The sequence below is a fragment of the Siphateles boraxobius genome, unplaced genomic scaffold, assembly GCF_051911475.1.
Source record: "Siphateles boraxobius isolate OS27281-9 unplaced genomic scaffold, OSU_SipBor_1 26, whole genome shotgun sequence".
Classification (NCBI taxonomy): Eukaryota; Metazoa; Chordata; class Actinopteri; order Cypriniformes; family Leuciscidae; genus Siphateles; species Siphateles boraxobius.
The window spans coordinates 17,949,765-17,977,273 of NW_027508876.1; the positions used below are offsets into that span (position 1 = coordinate 17,949,765).

Genomic DNA, 27,509 nt, shown 5'->3' on the forward strand with positions numbered 1-27,509 from the left:
GCTACAGAGGAAGATGCCATGTCTGTTGCAGCATCACTAGGTGGGTTTGAGTCTTCTGGAAGTGAGGGCTCGTCACAGCTGCCACCTTCCGGTGTGCATACGGCTGTGCCTGAGTCTGATCCGGAGATGACGACCATGCTTTCCTGGGACGATGGGTTTTGGGTAAGGCCGCCGACCCTCGTCCACGGCAAACCCCAATACCTCTCTTCCCGGACGTGCATGATGAGATCTCGAAGTCCAAGAAGACCCCCTTGTCTTCTCGGGACCGCTCGCTGATCTCATCCGCCTTTCCTCCCCTCGATGGGGCCGCTGCCCATGGGTACACTGGGGTTCCCCCGGCTGAACGCTCTGTTGCGATGCTATGTGTCCTCAGAGTGCTTCTTCTCGGCGCAATCCTAAGCACCCGCCCGTGGCCTGTAGTTTTTCGTCTACGCTTGTGGCGAGATCCTATAGCGCCACGGGACTGGCAGCCGCCTCACTGCATGCCATGGTCATTCTGCTGGTCCACCTGACCCAGATGCTCATGGACCTGCACGAGGGCGGGACTGACCCAGGGCTCTTCACTGAGCTGCGCGCCGCCACTGACCTTGCTCTCTGAGCGACGAAAGTGGCCGTACGCTCCCTGGGTCAGGTGATGCTCACCAGTCTGTGGCTGAACCTGTCTGATGTGCTGGATGTCGCGCGGACCCGTCTGTCCGACATTCCCATATCCCAGGTCGGCCTCTTCGGCGGTGCGGTTGAGGGCTTGCCCAACAGCTCTCAGCCGCCCATGAGCAGAGTGGGGTTGATTCTGTCCCGACGGCCCCGCCGTCCGCTCAGATCCCTCGTCTGCCCACCGCCGAAGGCGCCCTCCCGCGGCTCCCACCCCGCCCGTTCACGGGCCGGCTCTGGGGGCCGCGGGCGGACGCCACAGCCCTCTCCAGCCCCGCCCCCCGCTACACGCCGGGTTAAGCGGCGCTCGTGAGACGGGCACCTCGGCGATGGAGCAGACTGAGGTTGATTCTGTCCCGACGGCCCCGCCGTCCGCTCAGATCCCTCGGTCTGCCCACTGCCGAGGGCGCCCCCCCGCGGCTCCCACCCCGCCCGTTCACCCGGGTCGGCTCTGGAGGCCGCGGTCGGACGCCACAGTCCTCTCCAGCCCCGCACCCCGCTACACGCCGGGTTAAGCGGCGCTCTTGAGTTGGGCTCCTCAGAGATGGGACTCATTTCTTTCCAGGAGTTGGTAGCAGGACCACTCCTTTCCCCGGGGAGGGCCGGGGAAGAATCCTTATTCTCCAAAGAGCTGATTCTCCCGTCTCTGAGCACAGAGTTCTCGGACGTCACAGAGCGCCGCCCACAAGCCGTGCTCTCCTCGTCCCCCTCTGTCCCAGAGGTGGTTGACATGGCGTGCCGTCCACGGACCGCTTCGCCGCTGTCCCCCTCTGTCGCCAGACCCCTGGCAGAGCAGGCCCCCGCGGGACGACCAGCCTGGTCCTCCCCTGGCCCCCTCTGCCAGGGCGCGGTTGCTAACTGTGCCCCCTCTCCGGGCCGCTATGCCGTCCACATCTGGGCCAGTTACTCCGCTTCGCTGCCCCTCCGGGGGGACGCCTGTGGCTCGCATGATCCCGTTGGTTCAGTTCCTGGGAGCCTGGCTAGAGCTTCCCCGTCTGTCCCACTGGATCGTGCGTACCGTCAGGCTCGGCTATGCGATTCAGTTCGCACGGTCTCCTCCCCGCTTCAGGGGAGTCCGCTCCACTTTGGTTGGTGGCAATGCCCCTATCATGAGAGCAGAGATTGCCACCCTGCTGGCGAAGGGTGCAATCGAGACTGTCCCTCCAGCCGAGATGAGGTCCGGCTTCTACAGCCCCTACTTCATTGTCCCCAAGAAAACCGGTGGGTTACGGCCAATCCTGGACTTGCGCGTGCTGAACCGCTCCCTTCACCGGATGCCGTTCAAGATGCTCACCGCCAAACGCGTTTTCGAATGCATACGGCCCCAGGATTGGTTTGCAGCGATCGACCTGAAGGACGCCTACTTTCATGTCTCCATTCTTCCTCGACACAGACCGTTCCTCCGGTTTGCTTTCGAGGGGCAGGCATACCAGTACGCGGTTCTCCCTTTCGGGCTAGCCCTGTCTCCTCGCATCTTCACGAAGGTCGTCGAGGCGGCCCTTGTTCCCCTTCGAGAGCAAGGGGTTCGCATCCTGAGTTATATCGACGACTGGCTGATCCTAGCTCACTCTCGAGATCAGGTTTGCGAACACAGGGACCTAGTGCTCCGGCACCTAGCCCGTCTGGGCCTTTGGGTCAACTGGGAGAAGAGCAAACTTTGCCCCGTGCAGAGGATCTCTTTTCTCGGTATGGACATCGACTCGGTCGCCATGTCCGCGCAGCTTACGAGCGAGCGCGCGCAGTCACTGCTGACTTGCCTAAGACAATTCGAGGGCAAGAGTGCGGTTCCACTGAAACTTTTTCAGAGGCTCCTGGGGCATATGGCATCTGCAGCCGCGGTCACGCCGCTCGGATTGCTTCATATGAGACCGCTTCAGCTTTGGCTTCGCGACCGAGTCCCGAGGTGGGCATGGCAACACGGCACGTTCCGAGTACCAGTTACTCCGACCTGCCGTCAGTTCTTCACCCCGTGGTCGAACCTCGATTTTCTCAGGGCCGGTGTCCCCCTGGCACGAGCTTCCCGGCATGTTGTTGTCTCAACAGATGCCTCCACCACGGGCTGGGGCGCCATGTGCAATGGACATGCTGCTGCGGGCTCCTGGACAGGACCCCAGCGGCTGTGGCATGTCAATTGCCTCGAGTTGTTGGCAGTACGCCTTGCCCTGCACCGCTTCCGGGCGTTGCTCAGGGGTCAACACGTACTAGTCCGCTCAGACAATACCGCCACTGTAGCGTACATCAACCATCAAGGTGGTCTACGCTCCCGCCGTATGTCACAACTCGCTCGCCACCTCCTCCTATGGAGTCAGAAGCATCTGAGGTCGCTTCGAGCCATCTTCATTCCCGGAGCGCTGAACTGTGCAGCCGACGAGCTCTCACGGCTTCAGCCCCTCCCTGGAGAATGGCGACTCCATCCCCAGTCGGTTCAGCTGATTTGGGACCAGTTCGGGGACGCGCAGATAGATCTGTTTGCCTCTCACGACTCGACCCATTGCGCCCAGTTCTATTCCCTGACCGAGGGCACGCTCGGCACGGATGCTCTGGCGCACAGCTGGCCGCAGGGCCGCAAGTATGCGTTTCCCCCAGTGAGCCTTCTTGCGCACACTTTGCGCAAGGTCAGGGAGGACGAGGAGCAGGTCATTCTGGTTGCCCCTTACTGGCCCAACCGGACCTGGTTCCCCGAACTAGTACTCCTCGCGACAGCACCTCCCTGGCCGATCCCTCTGAGGAAGAACCTTCTTTCTCAGGGACGGGGCACCCTATGGCACCCTCGTCCCGATCTTTGGAACCTCCACGTGTGGCTCCTGGATGGGACGAGGCAGGTTTGAGTACCCTACCACCAGCGGTGGTGGCTACCATCACTTCCGCTAGAGCGTCGTCCACGAGACACGTCTATGCGTTGAAGTGGAACCTCTTCGTCAACTGGTGCTCTTCTCACCGAGAAGACCCCCGGAGATGCTCGATCAGTGTTTTGCTTTCCTTCCTTCAACAGGGGCTGGAGCGAAGGCTGTCTCCCTCCACCCTGAAGGTCTATGTTGCCGCCATTGCCGCACATCATGACCTCATCGAAGGTAAGTCGGTAGGGAAGCACGACCTGATCATCAGGTTCCTGAGAGGAGCGAGGAGACTAAATCCTCCTCGTCCTCCTCTCGTTCCCTCTTGGGACCTCTCAGTGGTTCTAACTGCCCTGAAGAGTGCTCCCTTTGAGCCCCTGCAATCAGTCGAGCTTAAGTTCCTGTCTATGAAGACAGCGCTCCTGGTTGCACTGGCCTCCATCAAGAGGGTTGGGGACCTGCACGCATTCTCCGTTGACGAAGCGTGCCTGGAATTTGGGCCGGCTTCCTCTCACGTGATCCTGAGACCCCGGCCTGGATATGTGCCCAAGGTTCCTACCACTCCCTTTCGGGACCAGGTGGTGAACCTGCAAGCGCTGCCCTCGGAGGAGGCAGACCCAGCCTTGGCACTGCTCTGTCCAGTACGCGCTCTCCGCGCCTATGTAGACAGAACGCAGTGTTTCAGGACCTCATACCAGCTCTTTGTCTGTTATGGTGGGAAGCTGAAGGGAAAGGCTCTCTCCAAGCAAAGGTTGTCTCACTGGATAGTGGACACCATTGCTTTGGCTTACCAGCAGCAAGGTCGACCGTGCCCCCTTGGTGTGACTGCCCACTCCACCCGGAGTGTGGCGTCCTCTTGGGCTCTAGCGCATGGCGCCTCGCTAACAGACATCTGCAGAGCTGCAGGCTGGGCGACACCTAACTCATTCGCCAGATTCTATAATCTCCGAGTGGAGCCTGTGTCCTCTCGTGTACTCGCTTCAACCAGCTAGTACCGGACCCGCTCAGGTGTCTTCGCTTGCTCGCCATTCCACTCCACGGACTGGATACGTGCGATACTTTCCTCAGGTGAGCTTCTCCGAAAGCCCTGAGCTCCTCCAGCACTCCTGACGTCGGCGCCAGTGTCTATTGCCCGTGCGTCGGCTAGGTGCCTCCCGTGTGCATGGTCCCTCCTCTGAGCGACCCCCACATGTGTATTTCCACTGTAAGCCTCTCTGAGCGTGTGTCTTTCCCTTGGCAAGCCACCTTGCCACCCCTGGGGTTGAAATATTCCACCTGCGGCTGGACACCCCAGTGTTTTCCATATGCTTCCTTCGGGTCATATGTGTATTCTCTAAGTCCCCCCCCTCCGGGCTGGCATTAATTGCATACTTCCCCTAAGCTTGGGATATGCTTCCCAGTGTACCTTGGTATTCCTGTGTTATATGGAGTCCTTTGTCCAGGCTGACAGGGATCTCGATTTACGCAGGGCACTGGAAGACAGCTGAGAAGGTGGCGTGATTAGACTGGTAACCCCATTCGTCGTCATCCGACGTAACTCGGAGTGACAACGAAAGGGAACGTCTACGGTTACGTATGTAACCCTCGTTCCCTGAGTAGGGAACGGAGACGTTACGTCTGCCTGCCACTTTCCGCTGTACCGCGGGGATCGCCTGAGCTCAGTCTTGGCTCCTCAGCGAAGAAACATATCTGCTTGCTGCCGGCTTCCTCCTTTTATACCCACGAGGTGGGGCGGAGTTACGCCATGCAAATTCCGCAGACCCATGGCATTTCTTTGCCATTGGCTCGTTTTGTAATACTCGAAGTTGATAGGCTTTCTAAGCGAAACCCCATTCGTCGTCATCCGACGTAACGTCTCCGTTCCCTACTCAGGGAACGAGGGTTACATACGTAACCGTAGACGTTTTCCCCCATTATCAAACGTGATTCATGCACTTTAAAAAATTGTTGTTGCTTAACTAAAAAAAACTACAACTAAAAAGTAAGTTAAAATGAGAAATTAAAAGTTAAAATTTTGAGTTCATTGAAAGTAAAATTTTGAGTTCATTGAAAGTAAAATTTTGAGTTAAGACAATGAAGGAAATTGGTTAAAATATTGTTCATCTGAACCACATTATCTAAGTTGATTTGACAAAAGAAAAAAAGCTGTGATAAATCACATAATATCGTCAAAATGTAAATATTACACGGTTAACTGAAATAAGTTACAGTAAGTTAGTAATAATTAATAAGTTAAGTTAGTAAATGAACCCTTTGACTGGTGTGATCAGTCTTGATCAAACATGCTTCCGTGCGTTGGCTAGCGCTAATCCAGAGATGGACACGCACATCGCTTGTCATATATCACAACTAATCAGTGTTTTCAACCACATAATCTTTATTTTAAGTTTCAGACATTTAAATATACATAAGTACTAGCAAAACCATACATTTATAGTTTGTAAAATACACACTGTTGTCTATGGAAGCGGCGATTATAATCCTATTCTATTATAATTTGACAGCGTGTTGTATTCATATCAGATACACATTGTACCGGCCACTTACTTTTATGTATTTCATGGGAAGATGGGTGAATACGTGATGTAAATCTGACAGATCCTATTTTCTGAATTGCGGTGCAGACTGACATGGCGGTGCCCATCACGCATTTTAGATCAGCTAACATGATCATTATAAAGATTATTAAATGAGAAAACACATTCAGTTACATATATTGGAGAATCGGAATATCAGATAGTTCATGATATAGTTAATAAGTTTCTGAATATTTTGAATCAAAAAGGAAAAACAAAATAAAAGCAATTCATCTGTCATCATACAACACTATTGTGGCTGCTGTGTGTCACGTGACAAGCATGGATATAATAAGGAGATATGTTCTAAAATAAAGTTCGCCTTAAAAAGCACACGCTGGGGGCTCAGGATAATGGCGAAAGGGCTATTCTGTACTGTAATGTCAATGTACCATGCAAAGAAAAAGGATTAATTCAAATTAATAGCCTGATCTATATAGTATATAGTCTCAAATATAAAGTTTAATTAAACTATCATAATAGTGTACGGTAACAATATTTTGATGGTATAAATAGAAATTGTATAAGTAGCTTTGCAACTACATGTCAACTAACTCTCATTTGAGTATTAGCTTAATATCTGCTAACACTTTATTGTGATGATCCCCCAACAGACATTCTATTGACTATTAGTTATTTTGCACCTACATGTCAACTTATTCTACTAACCCGAACCCTAACCTTACAGTCTACTTAAAGTCTACCAATACTCTAATGAGAGTTAGTTGACGTGTAATTGCAAAGTTACTTATAGTTAGTAGAATGTCTAAACTGGACAATCAAAAATTGCAATATAATTATTTAAACTTAATTTCATTTTTAAAAAAGAACTAATACAAATTACAAATGTAATACAATTTAAACAAAAAATTAAATGAAAACTTAAAATAAAGCTAATTCAAAATAGTAATACAAAGTAAAATAGTATATAAATAATGTTAAAATAGCAAATCTGACCTTCCTTTCACAGACTTTGAACTCAAAGAAAAAGCAAAAAAGAAAGAGAAATAATATATTGGACTGTTTTTATGAAACATTTTCATCTCTTACATCCAGCAAACACACAGGCTTTCAACTGGTTTTTGCAGCCCAGCCCAGCGGGATTGAGGCAATGCCGTCGTGGTGTTTGCTTCCTCGTGCCGGGGTGGGCCGCCACTCTTTATTGCGACTCTCTTTCCTTGTGGCAGGTCGGTGTGGGCAGAACACAAGCCTCAGCGCTCTGTGTACACGCTAAACATCACTGTGGCTTAAGCCTGCGGCCTCCAACATGGCCGTAAAGTGCCAGCACACACAGATGTGACAGCAGGCAATGAGCCATGGCAATGTTGTCCCTGTGCGGTAAATAGACACAGTCCAATCGCAATGGCAAATGTAAATCCTTGACTTTCCCTTGTGGTTTTTTAACCTGTTTCCAATGATCTGGACTTTTCTGAACAATTATAGTGGCATTTGATCTTCATAAGAGAAACTCTGCAGCTTTAATAGCCTGTTTAAAGGCCTTTGAGAGTGAAGTGTTGTTCTTTTCCTGTGTGGATTGAGGTGAATGGTGGATCAGTCGGCAGTAGTTCAGGCTGGTATTCTGAACACGAGCACACACGCACAGTGTGAGTACTTAAAATGCGAACTGTTGTTGAGTGGTCCCATATTTATCCTCAATCTGCATTTCATTTCTGAAGCAATTGGATCCATGTTTGTGAGTGGATGGAATCCCCATTAAAAGTGGTTGCAAGCTTTGGTGGACCAGTCGGATTGCTCTTAATACACAATTACTCATTCCAAATGTAAAACAGCTTTTTTTGTTTGGCCAGTATATGGCTTGTCTCACAAGAAATTTATTTGTTGAAACTAGTTTGACTCATTCTGTTCCGAGTCTCACGCACACATCAGGATCAATAAAGACAAATGCCATTGTAAACCACAGTCGTGCTGAAGGGAACAGTTTTACGCTTCCCAAGTATTGCTTCAGTTAGCAAGTATCTAAGATCTACTATGGGTTTGTATATAAACCACAAGAGAAAGGATTAGGCCAATAATGCAGAATCAGAAATGAATCATCCTTGAATATTAATGCTGACATGCATCTCTTAACAGCAGCCTCATAGTTTACGAAATTGTTTCTGTTAACTGTCATTCATATTTATTTGTTTTTACTGTAAATGTAGATGCTTGTCTATAGAGAAACGTCAAAACATTTGTGAGAGAAGAGTTTTCTTCCCGGCATCTTTGGATGAATGTCGCTTTGAGGGCTTGTGTGTTGAAAGTTTGTTTTGTTGGGTTAGGAGATCCTCTGTAGAGTTAAAGTGAGTGTGTGTGTGTGTTGAATGTTTGTCCTCTATCTTTATGTTGGACATGACCTAACTTTGCCCTGTTTAAAGTAATAGTTCATTATGGGCCATGAACCCGGAATCATAGATTTTGTTTAGATGTACAGTATGTATCTTAGGTTATTGGAGAAATATACTCTTCCAAGTTTGTTTACATTGTTAGTTGTTGTATGCGAGTAGTGGACATCCATCCATCCATCCACGCATCCATCCACCAATTCCATCCCAGGGAGGAATTCCTGGGGGGCCACTATCCTGCATTGTTTAGCACCAACCCTAATCAAACACAACAAGCTAAAGGCCCTGTCCCAAATTGCACACTTCATATGCACTTACGGTCTTCTGGGCTTACGATGGCCGGCGTGTGCGCGTGATCGTGAAGTCCACGAGACCTTAGGGTGTTCCATCTGTCATTTTAGGTTTCAGAACCTTTGCGGTCAATATGCGCCCTCAATGCGCACTTTTGCCGAGTCCACACTGAAGCAAGCTTAGTAGCAGAATTCTTCCTGACAGTTAAATCGGCATTATGTCACGAAAGTACGGACTCGTAGGAAGACTGCAAGTGTTTAGGGACTGCAAGTGCTTATGTCTTCAGGAGTACTAGAAAGCTACAGTGCAGGTGAGTTTTTATCAGGTTGGAGTGAAACTCTGCAGGACAGTGGCCCTCCAGGACCGAAGTTGCTCATCCATGTGATGGATGGATGGATGGATGGATGGATGGATGGATGGATGGTCGGACGGACGAACGGATGGATGGATGGACAGTCCACTACACTTTTTACACTCAATGAAAATGTCCAAAAAGTACATGAAGGATATTATTTATAAATTCATTCATGTAATGCTCCGTATAAAAAAAAAACATTGTAATGTTTTCATGTGGTTTAAGAGTAATTTTGAATGTAGAGGTCCACATCTTGAGGCTTTAAATGAATAAAGCCTCTAGAAAATAAAATAAACAGTTTAGAAGCAGAGACACACAGCCAGTCTAGATACTTGTGTCATGTGTTTATTATGTTGATTTGTCTGCTGCCATAACCATTGGCAAATTCATTTTTAACCTCTCAATGCTGTTTCTTCCTGATTTTGATGTAAATATTTATTTTAAAAAATTATTTCTGAGTATACTGCAATGTGGAGTGGAAACAGTATAATCGCCTCTTAAGTATGAAGTATGAATGTGTCAACAAGCATAAACAAGGCATCACGCACAGCTATGTGCTATACGGCATTCCTAATTTCATTTATTAAGAGCAATAAAATACCTTTATTTTACAAATAAAAACATGATGCACAATGTTTATTTATTTCAATACTTTCAGTGACAACTGCAATGGCTAGAAATATTGATAGGGATTATTTAGTAGTCTCTTATCCAAATCATATCATCATCTAATGTTTTAAGAAAGATAACGTCCTTCGCACTTCCTAGCAGCTTTCTAGTCTAATGTAGTTTTTTTTATTGGCAGTGTTGCATCTGAAAGTTTAACTTTTCCCTAAAATTGTTCTTTGCTCTCTCTATTCATTCTACTTGTGGCTTTGAACGCCTATGATTCACAAAGTTGTACATCCCTTATTTGTCCTAAGATATGTATATATGCTAATTTATTAAATAATTGGGCTAATTTAATGTTGTTACCAGTAATAACTTGTCTTACCTTGTCTAAATCCCCCAGATTTTCTCAGAACAACACAAAAACATGTTTCACAGTGCATGACGCGTAGTTGTCAGTAGTTAGGCTAACTGGCTAGCCTGCTAGCGAGGCTAAATGTTGTTTTTAAGCTCTTGACCTCTGATACCTAATACATAATGTTACCTTTTGTATGGAGAGGTTAAATAAAAATATTTTTCGTGTGTGTGTGTGTGTGTGTTTGTGTGTTTGTGTATGGGTGTGAGTGTTTGTGTGAGATGGCATATTTGGTTAAGTGTCCAGCTGTTACAACATTTAACATTTGTATCCTGTAAACCAGACTTGTGTTTGGAATAAAATCAGTGTTTGTTACGTTGCTGGGCAAGCATGTTCGCAATAAGCTAAATCATTACAAACCAATGTGAATTTGATTAATCTATTATTTGTATATCATCGGTTTGTTCTCCATAGTCGTGATTGAAAGGCTGTAGTCGTAATTCCCCCAAACCACAAGTTTATTATCATGAAACACAGTAATAGTAGGATCTCTATGCTGCCCGTCATCATCCGTTCTCGTATCCTTTGAGTTTATTGATTGTTACTTCAAAATCCTTTAACCACTACTGAGCGTCTAACGCAGTGTTCACAAATAAAAGTTCAGTCCTTGCCGCCATCCAGACTTTCATCCCAAAGAACTGTGGTTTTCAGTGTTTTTCTAATTTCTCTTAAAAAAATAATTGGTCCTCATTATAACAGATATGGCACAGTGTTGTAACCATAATGTAAAAAAGGAGTGAAATTCAAAGCTAATGTGACTGTATGGTTTCTTGTGTGTGTGTGTGTGTGTGTGTGTGTGTGTGCTGTAGCGTCACCCTGTCTGGGCATCGGATGTGAAGCCGATCAGAGGCACGAGCCCCCAGACGCCCAGACGTGCTCTGCAACTCCAGGACTCGCTTTTCTCCAAAGAACTGGAGAACATGGGCAAACATCTTGCCGGTAGGTTTTTAACACACAGACACCCACACGCATATAAAACAGGCCACCTTTCCATTACAGCCTGACACTGTCAAAGGCCACACATGTGAAAATCTGCATGCGAACACAAGGATGAAGGAGTCTGATTGGCTAATTGAAAGCTGATACACCTATTAAAATGTGTTGTGGAAAATGGTGACCATTTAACAATCCCACCGCTGCACTAGCTTGTTAGCATCGTGTGAAGTGACAAATATCTGTCTGTAGATGATCAAACTCAACCGGTGGTTTGATCTCACAGGCCACTCTTAGACGTTGTGTGTGTGTGTGCGCGACACTTGTTCATTCGGTAACCGAATGAAAGCATTGGGCAAAACCAAAGACACAAACAGCCCAAAAACTCCAACATGTGCCGCACAGTTGTTTGTTTACGCGTGTACTGTTTTTTATTTCGATTCACTGTCGTACACTGCATATTCACAACATATTAAGTATTTAAGAAGGGCACTTTCACTAACTCATCAGGGCAACAGCTGTGTGGATGTGTGTGTGGATGTGGGAGGTTGACATTTAAACACAAAACTTTAACAACCAAACTAAACACGAACTTGTATCTATTGCACAATGTCTATTTAAATCACCTTTGTTTATGTTTTTTTCTCATTAATATGTATGTGTCACAGTTATGTTCAGTTGGACTGGGCTGAATCCGAAATCCCAAATAGGGTGCTATTTGAGGGGACAGCCATTTGTAATGGTGTCTGAAACCATAGTGAACATTATTGAGTGCACTCATTCAATCCTACATTGCACTGCAATAACGAGTGTACAACAGATATATGCTCAACGGCTGTCAGAATTGGCTCACTCGTTTTCATTCACTCCTTCAAGTGGGTTTAGGGGGCGATTTTAGATTCAGCATTGGTTTTCTGTACTTTTTCCCTGCCTGAGTTTTTTGCCATATTGACCTAGTTAAGTTAATCATTCCATTCAGCTGTGCACCTCATTATCTCTTGTATTTTGTTCTCCCTGTTACAGTTTGAGTTTGTCTGGCCTCGTCTATATTAAAGACTTTTGATTCTTCATCTTCGTCCTCGTGCGTGTATTCTACTACAATACTATAAGTCGTGACAGAATGCAACTGATTGGATGAATTAAAAGAATAAAGAAACGCATAACATTTTAAAATTGAACAGCCATACTTTATTACATGTACAACATATATATATATAAATATATATACACACAGTCAACATTTGAAGTGGATCAAAAAAGTTCATTAAAGTTGTCCTAAGACAAGAATGGGTATTGTTCAAAATCCATGTATAACTTTGATGAAAGGTTTTGATTCTCTTCAAATGTTGACTATTGTATTTTGAATTACTTGTGATAACAAATACAAGTATTGTTCTCATATTTTCAACTGTAAACAGAAAGGGCTACATGGTTGTGGAGGGTGAAGTGTTTATCTATTAATTTCAAGTGTGCTTGTTATTTTGTGACTGAGTCAGTGGAATCTTATTCTGACATCACTTTGTGGGAAATGTCGCCCCTGCTCTCTTATGGCATTGATTTGAAGCCATTTGTCTGTTGAGTTCTATCTGAACAAAGCCATCCCCATGAGGCCAGGCATTAGGCTCATTCAACAACCTAATTTACCCCTTTCATGCTTTTATTAGCTGTTAATGTTCTCAGTGTTGAAAGCCAGGCTTCTTCTTTTATCTCATTATTACCTCAATTATGTGGTCAGCTTAATCCTCAGATTCCTTTTTAATTTACGATCAGGCTGCATTGTTTTGTTTTAGGAGTTTTAAAAAGCTTGATATTTGACTTTTGCTCAAAGTACAACATTTATGGCTGTTTTTTGATGGCAGAGAAAAGCTATCCACTTTTGAATAAATGAAACATCACCTCAAGCTAGCTGGAATTCCTCAGATATCTCTCGTCCTCTGTAAGATGTGAACACTGTAAGATGTGATATGTAGGGAGAAAGAGCCGGGAATCAAAAAGGTTGCATATGTTCTAAATGATGGGTTTGCGTGCTTGCGGGTTGTAGCCTTGTGGGAATGGGAAACGCATTTGCTTTTTTGACCAAGGGCTGTTTATAATAGATTAGATGTGCTGCTTCTTGTTAACTCTCTAAAGTCATCCCTCCTTCTCTCTGGCTCTTTTTTAGTCTTAGGGTCAATATATACAGTATGCTACTGTATAATTTCCTTTCATCACTTCATATTGTACGACATAAACAAGACTGAATATAATAAGAGCTAAATAATGAATATAATAAATAGTGCTAAATAATGAAACTATTTTGTCAGTAAATGCATGATAATTATAGGCTATAGTATGTCACATGGTACAAGTAAGAGCTCTCAGACAGCTCCCATCTTACAAGCATTAATTACGAGCTCTACGATGACCTGAAGGCTTTTTACAAGTTGAAATAAATTTGCAATTATGGTAATTTCAACATGGCGTGAACGCACCTTGATTTATAATCAAGTTCATGTACTCAACTACGTACTCTTATAAATATCATGTGGGAAACTGTAAACACTATCACACAAAGACATTTTTCATTGATTTTGTTTTCACCATCTTTGTTTGGAATGGTTAGTCATCATCACAAATGATTTGTGCCTGTATAATATTTTCACAACAAATAATTACCGTCATATGTGTTTAGGTGAGATATTGCTAGAACAAGTTCCTGTATCCTGTTTAAATGGATAATTATCCATTCACACAATTAGCTGTATCATATATCACAACAATTTGGAATAGTTTCCGTAATGGGAATTAATTACAAGAGCTGTGTTAGCCAAAATGACATAGAAATGGCATTTAGATACATTGTAATTGAGTTATCTGGTCATCGGACATGTGTTTCATATTTTAGAGTGGAAAACTATCATGTTGTTTCAGTGGGAGAAGGAACTGTTTGCTTACAATTTAGGTAGTCAAGGTTTCCGAAACACATATCAAACTTGTACTTACTATTTATAATATGCCACATATTATTTCCTCAGTATCCCCAATTCCTCACAAACTGAACACTGGATGATGGGTCCAGATGGTCCATCTAAAAATATGCAACAGACTTTCATAAACAAAAATATTTGACTTGCTAGCTAGCAAACAAATATATTGACATGAAGCAGGCCATATTAAATCGCTCTTATACTCGTACAAAGTAAACTTGCCATTCAATTTACACTTTACAGCTGATAGTAAATACTGCTGCCATGACTGTTAAAAGACCTCGGCAAAACTTCAGGAAATTGTTTGGCTGGTTTATTAACGGGAATCTATGAGTGGGTAGTCAATGTCAATACGATGATGTTTTTCAGTGTATATTTTAACCAGAATGCACACTAACAAATGGGTGTACAACAGTATTGCGAAATGTGTGTGTGTGTGTGTGTGTGTGTGTGTGTGTGTGTGTGTGTGTGTGTGTGTGTGTGTGTGTGTGTGTGTGTGTGTGTGTGTGTGTGTGTGTGTGTGTGTGTGTGTGTGTGTGTGTGTGTGTGTGTGTGTGTGTGTGTGTGTGTGTGTGTGTGTGAAGTTTGCATTCATGCATTTAGTCATCATGTCCCATATAACCTGTTACTGACATGTTTACAAGCCATGACTATTATTGTTCCCTAGTTAGTGATTGTTTGCTTTTATTGTCTTGATTTCTTTAGAGGTGGAGAAGGACTTGGCCAAGCTGGCAGAGCAAGGGAAGCTGAACCGAAGTCCAAACAGCCCTCATAGGAGTTTGCTTTTAACCCCCCTCTTCCACACCACCAACACTCTGCCTGTGCTAGGACAGGCGTCCAGACCACAGTCTCCCAGCAGCCTTTCCACAAAGACCACAGGCCTTCCCCTTCACAACACTAAACCCACAAGCCTAGTCATGGGCCGGACATCTCCCAGCAACCCCAGCAGCCGTGCCCAGACCCCTAGTGGAGCACGGACACCAAGCAGACCTTTGACCCCCAATAGTCTCATGATGCGCTCGTTGACTGCCGGAAGTCATGGAAACACAGAACGCTTGTACGGGCGCTCTAGAAGCAGACCTGTCACACCGACAGGACAGATAACCAGACCAATCCTCACACCGCCAGGCCTGAGCACTACTGATTTATATGGAGGTCTATGGAGCACACTGACAGAGGTACACACAGACACATTGGGTTTTCATGTTTTATAGGGACTTTTCATAGACATAACAATTTTTATACTGTACAAACTCTAAATTCTATCCCCTAAGCTAACCATAAACCTACCCATCACAGAACACGTTTTCAAAAAATGTAACATGTCATCACTTAGTATGATTATACTTTGTTTTCATCATGGGGACCAAAAAATTTCCCCACAAGGACAAGGATTTCGGATATTGCTGTCTTTGTGGGGATATTTTGTCCCCATGACGTAGGGTTTACCAGGACCACACACACACACACACGCGCGCACACACACACAAACACACTTATTTATTAAGCCTCACACACATTTTATTTTATATTTAACAATATTATTACAACATTATTTTCCTGTTATCTCTGTAAAGCTGCTTTGAAACTATCTGTATTGTAAAAAGCGGTCTATAAATAAAGGTGACTTGACTTGACTTATAATCACATAAATACAATGGTACAAAAGTTTGGGATCAGTAAGATTTTTTTTTTTATAAGAAGTCTCTTATGCTCACCAAGGCTTCATTTATTTGCTTAAAAAAACAGTAATATTGTGAGATACTACAATTTAAATTAAAATATTTCTTCAGTCTTGCTCTGCATGTTTTTATGTGCCTAATATTCTGATTTTGGTGTGGAAATGCCTGTAAAAAAGCCTCTTGCTGCTTGAAAACTAAGGTCTCATTTTATGTAGACACTGAGAAAAGACAAAGCTCTACATTTGGAAACCCTTTAAACCTCAGGTCAATGAGTTCAGAATCACACACACTCACTGTTATTGTTCTGGTTAGTTTGTAAAAGAGGCGGTCCAGTATTCTATTGTCCATGTCTGACTATGGCCTATTCAGCTTATGCTCAATTGAGATTAAGCAATATAATATAAGAGGATCCACTGAAAACTAAAGGACAGATTTACAGATGACTACTCATGGTATGAAAAAAGAAGGAAGTCTGGCATTTCTGGGTTTCTGCTCTCTTTTTCTTTTCTTTTTTTGTATTAGTGCTTGCTAATAATCCAAAGCGGTTTTTAAAGTATTTAATAGCCACAAACAGGAATCGTATTGTTAGCTCATATTCTTATGACTGATGAGATTATGAAAACATAAAAGCACTGATCTCGCTCTGATTCCACCCACCTGCATGGTCCCACGGCTGTTATAGTAGTCCAGCTCTCGTATAAGAAAAAGAAATATCCACCTGTACATCTCATTGAGTTCAGAATGGGATCCACAGGAAAAGATGTCAGATGATTTGTCCTTCTTTTCTATTTTCTTATAAGCGATTTAGCACTTAAAAGCGGCGTAGATGTATGAGCGCTTCCTGTTTGGCCTGTGCAGCGATACCTTTAATGCTGAAAAATAAGAACACATAAAAGTCTTTTGAAGGGAAGGGGCAATTTATTTATTAGAGGTTGGCTCAGAGGATTCGACCCAGAGGTGTACTTATTTCAAAAGAAAATAAAAACATCTGTAGAACGAATGGGCTTGACATGCACATTTACCAGCTTTTTACGTCTTGGGTTTCTAGTTTACAGGGGATTTCATTGCTTTTCAACTGCAACCTTTCTGCACAGCACAGGCAACAGTGGTGTTCACTGATACATTATAACACTTCCTGAATATTGGAGCAAATTGATGTGTGAAGTTGATGTGTGTTCGCTGTAACATATTAGGACAATTAAATCCAGACTTAAGTTATTTCCATTAGATAACAAAATATCAAATCAATTTGTCATTATGATTTATATATCTGGTTCTATCCTATGTGTTTCCAGGATGAGTTTTACCAGCAGTTGCAGGCCGTCAGGAAGCCCTGGCGCATCCCTAGTGACACAGAGAGCGACTGTCTGGAACCACCTGAACAGGACAAGTGTGAGTATTCCAAATCGGATGCCGTCCCATTCAGTGACTATATCATGGCATAAAGATTCAAGGGGCAAATTCACTAAACCACTTTTATGAATTTCAGCTTAAAAACTTGTGTCCTATTTATGAACCCCCCATTGTCCAGTTTAACCCATCCCTAAACGCAGCAACAACAACTAAATAAATATATAAATCAGGTATAAATCAGGCTCATTATAGATTTTGTGGACATGTTTATGCTCTTACCTGATTTGCATAAAGCCCCATTCACACCAAGAACGATAACTATAATAGCGTCCACACCAATGCATGATAACATTCTGTTCATCCTAAGCTTCTAATGCGCAAGCTTTTGTGGATTCTAATTGGCAGTCAATGTTTTTATCAAATCATCTGCTAGAAAAAATCGGTTTACATTATTTTGATGGTCCCTTTAACACATTCTGTTGTCTATGAGTAACAATGTACCTTCATGTCTACTAACTCTCATTAGAGTATTAGTAGAGTATTAGTAGACTGGTAGGTTAGGGTTAGAAAAAGTTGACATGTAGTTGCAAAGTTACTTATAGTCAGTAGAGTGTCTGTCGGAGGATCATCACAATAAAGAGTTAGACGATATGAAGCAGACAGTCCACTAATACTCTAATGAGAGTTAGTTGACATGTAGTTGCAAAGTTACTTATAGTTAACAGAATGTTCAAAAGGGACCATCAAAATAAAGTGTTACCAAAACATCTTTATGAAAGTGAATCCAGCATTATCGTTTTTCTGTGTCATTGTTGTTGTAGTGTGGACTTCCCTATTCTAATAGAATTAGAAAGATTTGTTAAAACTTTATTGTTATAATTATTGTGGGGGGGGGGGGGGGGGGGGGTTAATAAAGGCCTTCTGAAGCGAAGCAATGCATTCGTGTTAGAAAAATATCCATATTTAAAACTTTATCGACTAAAATAACTAGCTTCCGGCAGAAGGCCTTTATTAACCCCCCATAGCTTTGGGTGAACTATCCCTTTAAGAAGTATCATAATATCTTTGTTAGTTTAAAAGATCATTTTCAGATACAAATGATACATATATTGAATTACATAGTAATTCTTATGAACAGTGTTGGGGAAAGTTACTTTTAAAAGTAGTGCATTACTAAATGTAATTACTCACTAAAAAAGTATCTAATTGCGTTACTTAGTTTATAGTTTTTTTTTTTTTTTTAAAGTAATGCGTTGCTCATCTTGGCTGGGCTTGTTTCATTGCTTTTTCTCATCTGGGCTGGGCTTGTTACATTGCTTTTTCTCATCTGGGCTGGGCTTTGCTTTTTCATTTTTTAATAACAAAAAATTAAAGTTCTATTTTTGGCAATTGTAAAGGCCCTTTGACACCAAAAGTGAAATGAATAAGCCTCAGGCTGAAGGAAATGCAAAATCACGTCTATACAGTAGAAGGTGCAGCTCAAACAAACCTTTCATCTAGGCTGCCATTCTGGATTGCAGAAGAATAGAATGCAGGAGAAGAAAGTTCCACACTGTTACTTAAGCAATAAAAAAATGTGGTTTAACTAAAGTAATTTTTGCTTATTAGTATGGTTGAACTGGATCATCGAAGGTCAACTGCAAAGACATTGATTCATAGAGCAAGATTAAATACAGTACATAAAGTATTTCATTGTTTTTAATTATTTTGAGGAATACTGAATCTGTGCAAGTAAGATGAGTAAATGAATGCTCACATTTAGTGTAGAACTACAATAACCATCATCATGTTTACACATAACGCCTCTGCACTTTCTCCTGATTTTTCTCAACATGGTGACATGAGACGTGCCAGTCAATAAATTTGCAAAACAAAGTAAGTTGCGTTACTTATTTGAAAAAGTAACTTAGATATTTTCTTGCAAATTAAAAAAGGAATCAGTTGCTTTACCAGTTACTTGAAGAAAGTAATCTGATTACGTAACTCATGTTACTTGTAATGCGTAACACTGCTTATGAATATAGTGAAAATCTTTTCACTAAATCCATTCATGGATTGGCAAGTCTAAGACTCTTGCCTATTAATGACGATATTTGAGCTCTCGTCCCTTGGAAATAAATGAGTCAGGTCGAGGGAGCTACTTCCAAACAGCACTTTTATGGTTTCCCTGGCTCTAAGTCTCCACATATGCAATACTGCTGCATGTGTGGCTCGGAGGTTAAAAAACATTGTACACTTTAATTATGTTGATATGGTTTCATGAACATATCTTAGATCTCCATTCCAGTTGATGTCTGAAAGATTTAAGCACGGTTGGAATCATTAGAGGATTATTATTTGTCCAAATCACGGTTCGTCATCGCTAATAAATACCGCTGGCCTCATTTTTCACTCTTTGATTGTGACATGGCCAGATTCTCTGTGTCCCACATGAGCCATTAGTCTGTTAATGACCTCAATATTGTAGCATATCAAAGCTCCATCCCTGAGAGAGCATCTTTGAGTTCATGGATTATGCAAGAATGATTGTGATTTTTATCAGGATAAGGACAATTGTCTGTTACTTAATGTGATGAAGAGCTTTTTCATAATAACAGAACGTCAAGTACAAAACAAGATGTTAAGGATGAACACAGTTTCTGAGACAATTCTGTATCTTTTCCACTTAAAGTCAGAAGCACTTTTTAGAGATCTTGTATAATTTTTCTTCAGTAAACAAATGATTTCCACATATGTTTGGAACACAAAATCGCAACGCCAGAGAAACGTCCAAAGATTGCTAGACAAGCAAAACATTGTACAAACAGTCCAAGTCCAGCTATCAAATGAAATGTAACTACACATGACAGGCAGCTCTATTTTGCCAAAAACATATCTTGCATAAAATAAGTATATTGTGCTAACAGTCTCTACAGGCATGCTTGCTGGAACTGTCTTGCCAGCCCAGTTATTTAAAGGAACATGAGGCACAGTCTGTTAGTGAGAACGCCTGGCATTGCCAACCACAGGACGTGACAAAATACCACTTGGCATTCAGAACATTTGCTGATTGGCTGCCACAGTGACTGTTGACGCTGTCTGTTGGAGTTTGGCCTGTGCCAACAATTGGTTTCTGAATAGGCATCAAGTGCATGGCAAAGAACAAGATCCATAACAGTTTCCTGTTATTGCAGAAACACCCGCAATGGGGTAACCACTAACCCTTAAAACATTTAAGTCAATGCTTCATTCCTTTTTCAATTTCAGCCTTTAACATAACAACTCCATTTCCTATTTTGAGCTGATAACTCTTGCTCATGATAAGTAGAGATGTCTGATTTCTCAAATATCAATATTTTAGTTGTAAAATGTTTACATATTTTACTGTGACTGATCGGCAGGCCCACGCGGAATCTATGTGTAGAAACATGTGGAAGGGATGCAGAGTTGTTATCCACCACCTCCTCCTTTTGTGTAGTCATTTATTATATTTATTTGGTAATGTTTTCAGTTGCGTATACAAGTATAGTAGGCCAAGGCAAGTAATTTCACTCGGTGGCCATCTATGAAGCTCCTCTCAGGAAGCTATTTCAGTCATGCAAGTACAGCTCATTCAACATCAAATTCTCCAAAGCTGTTCACCAAGCTTATTTTATATTTGAAATCACCATATTTATAAATAAAATAAAAAAACTATTTTTTTTTCAGGCTGGACCAACCAATGCACATGTGCAGTCATAAACACGTGTCTCAGAACACTGAGTGTTTCTATCACAACTAGAGCTTCGAACAGTAGCTGCAGTCACGCAATGACTTTACTAATTGGCAATTGGCTCTTTTATTTAGAAGGCGGGACTTATTATGCCATTTTGCACTTTGCACTTTCTCCCATTCATAGTAACATGAGTGCACCATCTTTGTATTATCTTAAGTCTTTGAGTATGCCTAGATACATTTAGCACATTTTACCATTTTTAGAATGGTCGCAGTTTTCCCGCCAAAATCAAGTTCATTTGAAAATTCTGCTTTAGCTTACACTTCCGTTTGGGGCAGCACAACTGTTTTCAACATTGATCATACTAAGAAATGTTTCATTAGCACCAAATCTGCATATTAGAATGATCTCGGAAGGATCATGTGACAGTTTTAGAGAGCATAAGAGACTTCCAAACTTTTGAATGGTAAATAATATATAATCAGTGATAACTGCTGGTGGTAAAATGACATTAAACTTACTTTTGTGACTCTTTCTGCTGCTTTTTGTCGCTGTTTTAGGGATTCAAGGTTCAAATGTTGATATCTCATTGTATTATTTTGAATTTGTGAATGTTTGCAAATGCTCAGCATGAAATCATTTACTAGCTTTTCTTCTGTATTTTGGCTCTTTTTAGGTAATCCAAGAGGAGTGAGGGATGCCAGCAAGAGATCTGTGTTCTCAGGTAAGCATTCCAACACATCAGTCCAACATCCTCACAGACGGACAATAATTGCCTTTGAATAAATCTTATGAATCTTAGACTGAAATCTTAGAATCTTCTGAAAATTTAGATTGTAGTCTTGCCGTATGCATAATCCAAAGACGAGAGAGAGTTAGAAACATTCAGTTAAAATACAGGTACTAGCTTGTCAATATGATGATGTTATGGTATTTAGCATTCCTTCACATTAGGATTGTCATTGAGTGGCTCGTGCCCTCATTTATGCATTTATTAGATATATAACACCTAGAATGCAATGTGATATAATTTTTATAACAGGTCTCTAGAGTCTGAGACTACATGAGGTCCCAGTGTTTTGGAAAGAGACCGTCCGATGGTCATTTCTGTTGACTTAGCTGGGTGCCACTCGAGCATGTGGCAGTTATGACGAAATTGTCTCCTCTGAGGTTTCTCGTGCCCAGCCGAGGTTTTACAGTTGGAGAGGGCAGACAAGCCTATACAATCACATGTCAGCTTTGTGGTGGAACGGGGCTAACCGAACCAGAGCTGGGTGCCGATTCCTCTGACCTCATCCACACACAACCCCGTGAATGTGCAGCATGACATGGATCAGCTCATTTTTCCATTCTCACATTTATCTTTGACATGTTCAAATATTAAAGGCTGTTTTATGGTAATTACCAAGGTTGTTATGCTTATTAGTGGTCATGTGGAACTGACGTCAGCCTCCAGGCAACTGATGTTTTTGTCTTTGCTTTCTACAGGCTTGTAACGGTGTGTATGGAGGACACAGAGCCAATCAAACATTTATGCAATTTAAACGGGCATTCGAATATTGTGAGTCGGCAAGAGACACTTATTTTTTTAATTTTGACCAGAGGAAAGATTGTGTACTTTTTCCACAGATGCCAATATTTCTTAGAAATAAAAACGTTACAACCATTTGACATTCTAGAATGTAATGTGTTTATCAGAAAAAGATAAGCCTGCACTTCAACTTTTTTTTTGTCTGTTAGCATGGTTCTTGTCTGTTCATCAAAGTATTTATTGCTGCCTTGCATTAATAAACACAATTTATCACATGATGTGCCAAATCAGTAGTTGTTAAAGGTATTTTTGAAAAGCCTTTTCAATAAAAATTAACAAAAGTGGATGTTTTATGGCATTATCAGAGAATCTTTTGAATGTTACAAATCTTCCTGTATGTGTAATGTTGGACATGCACAGCACTGCCCCTGCTGACCTCAGCATGACACTCTCTCATTCCCAATAGCATTGTGTGTCTACAACTGGAGAGGACACATTTATAATGAACTTACTTTGACTTTTATACCCACGGAAATATATGTAGCCTGTTACACCTGTTATATCCTTGTATAATGCTAAATAAAAAGATTTGTAAAAAGTTTGTCTGTATTTGTAAAGGTTTTCACATTTGTCCCCAATTGCTCAATCAGAATCAAGTTGTCCAGAGAGAACTCAATTCTGATTGGTCAGTCTCGCCATCCCGCTGTCATCTTCGTTCATGGCAACACTGTATTTCAGACCTAAACGCAACTGGTGCCATCTTGTGTTTTAAAGCCAGTTCACACCAAGAACGTTAACTACAATGATAACTAGCATCCACACCAACAGGTGAGATAACTTTCTGTTTTTAAATGTGAGAGCTTTTTAATCTTGGGTGGATTCTGATTGGCTGTCAATGTTTTTAACATTCATCGGCTGGAAAAAAAATTATTCTAATGTTAACACTCTTCTGTGTTGTTATCTTAATAGTTGGTGTGTAGAGTTCTCTATTCTCATATAATTATAAAGATTATTTACTTTATAGTTATCATGATAGTTATTGTCTTTGGTGTGAATGGGCCTTTAGTAATTGATAGTACTAAAAATTATCTATAGTATTAATATTACTGCAATATTGTCGCAGTGTTTGTCTTGCTCCAATGCCAATTGTTTTGTACATGGTAATAGATATTTTTTTTTCTTAAAGGAAGCTTTAAATAATACAAAGCTAAGGTTATGAAATACTCTTCAAATCAATATTTCATATGCACATATGTATATGTTGTGAGTTGTGGTGTAACAAACAAGATAATGTACTGTCAAGCAAAATGAACCCTGATTCATCAGGGCTCGTGGATCTGAGCTTCTTCAGATTGTGTATTGGATGAATCCTGAAAAAGTCCAGGGCATATTCACTCAGCAGTTACTATACTACACACACAGTGAGATATGGCAGACTCCCATCTGTTTTGTTTTTGGCTATAGATTTCGGTGGAAAAGACCCATATCTCCTTCAAATCTCATTGGATTTTAACCCAGACCCAACTGTGTTTGAGATGTGACTCGATGGTGACATATTTAAAACCAACTGCACTGTTTGACACTAATTGTAATCTCTGGAAATCTTTTCCCGCTTACGGTTGATTACACTTCACATTTCCCCCATCAACATGACAAATGTTGTTTTCAAAGTTGACGCTACTGAGAAACAGCCAGCCCTCATTTTGTGGTTTATGCTTCAAGTGTTTCAAGTTGGTGTTAGTGATGGTATGCTTTTCCAATGGTAGACATCTCTACACTTAGGTGTTTGTACAATTTAAAAATAAAAGAAACAGTTTGCATGGCTTCTTTTGAGTTGAATTCCTTAAATGTTTAACTTGAAACATCTTGAACTTAAAATCTTCAATATTTGAAACAATTATGTAAGATTTGAGTTGCATGAACTCTATGCAACTTGTTCCTCATTTATAGGGTTTTAAATTGTTTAATCTGAAAGCAAAGTGCTTGTTATCTTAAAGTACTAATAATAATATCACAAAAAAAAATTGCATATCACCTAAAATCGCTACATACAGACCTTGTAGACTTGGTATATGAAAATCAACAAGAGTGGTCCCATAAAGAAATGTAATATATGTCAATATATGTAAATTATATATATATATATATATATATATATATATATATAATGTCAGTGTCCATGTATGTCTGCTGCCTATATGAGAATATATGCAAAATTCATATATATAAAACACATAGACATATATGAAACATATATTTCAAAATATAGCAAAAATGTCCGTTTTCATGTAAGTGCCATATATTTTCCCGTATATGCACATAAATGTTAAATATATGTAAGACGCATATATGTATGCATATATGTACTTATTTCAATGGATAAGTATCACATACATTTATTAAATATGTGGGAAACAAATATGTATGTCACATATTTTATACTTAATGTTGTCCATATATGCAAGAAACCAATTCTATACTTTAATATATGCAGATATATGGTATCATATATGGATAAACTCAAATATTTTCTTCACATGTTTGGACACATAAATGTTCATATATGTTGCAGGCATATATTGTGTTCTCAGATAAGTCAAATATATGTATAGATATATGTCATGCTATTTAAAATATAAGTACATATGGCCATATATTACATTTTTGTAGGGACGTGTTAGCACACATAGCCATATGTTTTGCTTATGTCCGTTAATCTCACGATTCTGAAGCAAGGTCCAAAGGAGATTAGAGAACATATTTGGTTCTACTATATGTTAAGACCCTTGGTTCTTAATACTAGGTCTGGAACGCAATAACTTGACATTTGCACCGGGGGACAACACTCTTGTTCAGAAGTTACTTTTCATCGCCCAAAGACGTATTTTACTTAGTTGGATGAAAGACAAACCACCATCAATTCACAAGTGGTTTCAAGAGATTTACAGTATACCATCATTTGAAAGAATTAGTCCATCACTTAAAGCGAATGTGGATACTTTTAGATGTATCTGGTCTCCATTATTTGCTATCAGACTCAACTAAACTAACTTTAGAGCTCTGCCAGGCAGACATAACATTTTTTTTTACATTGTATAATGGAGATTTGCAAACATAAATGTCTCAGCTAGTATGACTCATGCCATCCACCATAAATGTACGTTAAAATGTTGCGTGCGGATTCGTGACTATATTTTTGGTGACACATTGGGGTCAAGAAATTAGAGGCTGAAAGCTCAAGGATTAGTATAAATGTCAACATCGGATTTAAATTTTTCTCGTGGACTATAAGATGTACTCAAAGCAGCCACACCCAGATCAAACATCTGATTCCTGGGGTCTTTACACTGCCAAACCTCAAACCCTTTTTCACACTCCACTCTCAAACAGGATGTGGTATAGTCAAAGGGTTTTGTCTCGGTCTAGTGCTACAAAATGAGTAATTCCAGTAAAAGCATGAACGAATGTTCATCAGTTTCCTGTGTAAAATTAAAGATTTCATTAACTTTAGCATGTGCGCCATCTCATTCTGATAAATTCACGCATTGGGAGTCAGGAAGGGGGAAGTGGTTGAATGGAAACATGACTCAAACTTGCCATTACAAAAGAGTGAAAAAACAATTAAGGGTATTAGAGAACATAATTCAGATTTGAGATTGCATGCATGCCGTAAATAAGAATCTATCCATCCATCCATAATAATGTTTGGAATTTATGATCTTTTATTATTAGACAAATGAAAGTCCTGTAAAACTTAAAGTATTTTGTTTGACTTTATTAATTAATATTATTAGTTTTTCCTTTAAAACAATATTTATTATTTTGTTCTTCATCTAAACTTCTGATTTAATGGATACACTTTTTACTGGAGAATCGTTGAATACTTTTGCTATTGGACATGTACAGTATCTTTATCTCTGCAAATATATTTGAATTTTGTGTTAATTTATTTGATTCATTTATGATTATTTATTATTCTATAATAATAATTTATTAATAAATTAATAAAATCAAATAAATATATATAGTACTTTTTGATATATTATAAATTATTATCTAATACATTTTCATATGTAGTGTTTGTATTATATATAAAATGTTAATATATATATATATATATATATATATATATATATATATATATATATATATATATATATATATAAATTAGTTACTTCCCTTTATTTTTGCATAAATAAGTCGATCATCTCTACTAAGATATGTCCAGGTCTTTAATCTTGTTACCAATTATACAATATCATATAATACTTTTTAACTATTGATGTATTTCACCCATTGTACCATCATCAGTTTACTGCAGCATTTCCCGGGGAAACTGCCTCAGGCCACCCAAGAGCATCATGCAGCTTCTCCGTTTCCTGAAGGTTTTGGAGAACCACCAGTGGTCAGCTGACTGGCCTCCGCTCCTTTTATTTATGACTGAAATAAGTCATATTAATCCTGACATAAAGCACAAATAAATCTATGGTAGGTTTACTCTTTCCATAGTGTGTGAGAATGCAGTTTGCAGTTTTCAGAGCCAGGATGAGAAGCTCTCATAATAGAACTTCTGTTCATTAAGAAGCCATCCAGGGATTGAATTGCATCTTTTTAGAGAACCAAATGCTCCCTCTGAAGACCTCCTTGAAGTATTTGCTGTGATTCTTCCCCATGAAAAAAAATTTGTTCATCTGTACAGTCAAAAGAGGATGTCAATCTGTTTCTTTTAACGATTTCTCTCTTCTTTTTTTTTTTTATAATGACTTTTCAATGCTTGATTTGTATCCATGTGACCCATCAGAGATCTAAAGGTCTCAGAGAACAGGTTTCATATGACCTTTCAATAAATGAAAAACATTGCTTCTTTATTCCAAGAATGTCAGACCAAAGAGAAGCATGAGTGAAGCATTATGTGGCAGGATCTGCTCTGATGGTATTTCCTTGGGACAGAACCAGCAGAACAGGTAGGGACACGGGCTTTAGCTACACATGTGCTGTCAATTTAGGGCTCTGAACTTAAGTCAACAAAACCGCTGAGGTAGGAGAGACCGGGGGAACATTTTTCACATTTACCTTCATAACTCACAGATGGCTACCAATCTTCCTGCCATCTTTTGGTATAGCAACAAGTGTGCCAACAATAATAATAACACCATTAAAATATTTACATTAAAAAAAAACTAAATTCCCTAACTTCAGCCTTTATTTCATAACAAATACCCCATGACAATGAGCCATTATAAAATCTGTAATTGATGTTACCTTTTAAGAAACAAA

The 27,509-nt window shown here is 40.9% G+C and overlaps 1 protein-coding gene across 4 annotated transcripts in view; it reads left to right on the top strand.

The window, feature by feature from the left end:
* The window catches only part of cunh8orf34 (chromosome unknown C8orf34 homolog), a 102,251-nt gene extending 79,421 nt beyond the window's left edge, over positions 1 to 22,830 (top strand). For all 4 annotated transcript variants that reach the window (XM_077244576.1, XM_077244579.1, XM_077244575.1 and 1 more), the window contains 5 exons: positions 10,883 to 11,012; positions 14,678 to 15,150; positions 16,950 to 17,046; positions 21,378 to 21,425; positions 22,190 to 22,830. In XM_077244576.1, coding sequence (XP_077100691.1) covers positions 10,883 to 11,012; positions 14,678 to 15,150; positions 16,950 to 17,046; positions 21,378 to 21,425; positions 22,190 to 22,197 — 756 coding nt within the window. In that variant the 3' untranslated portion in view covers positions 22,198 to 22,830. The remainder of the gene's footprint in view (positions 1 to 10,882; positions 11,013 to 14,677; positions 15,151 to 16,949; positions 17,047 to 21,377; positions 21,426 to 22,189) is intronic.
* The last annotated feature ends 4,679 nt before the right edge of the window (positions 22,831 to 27,509 follow it).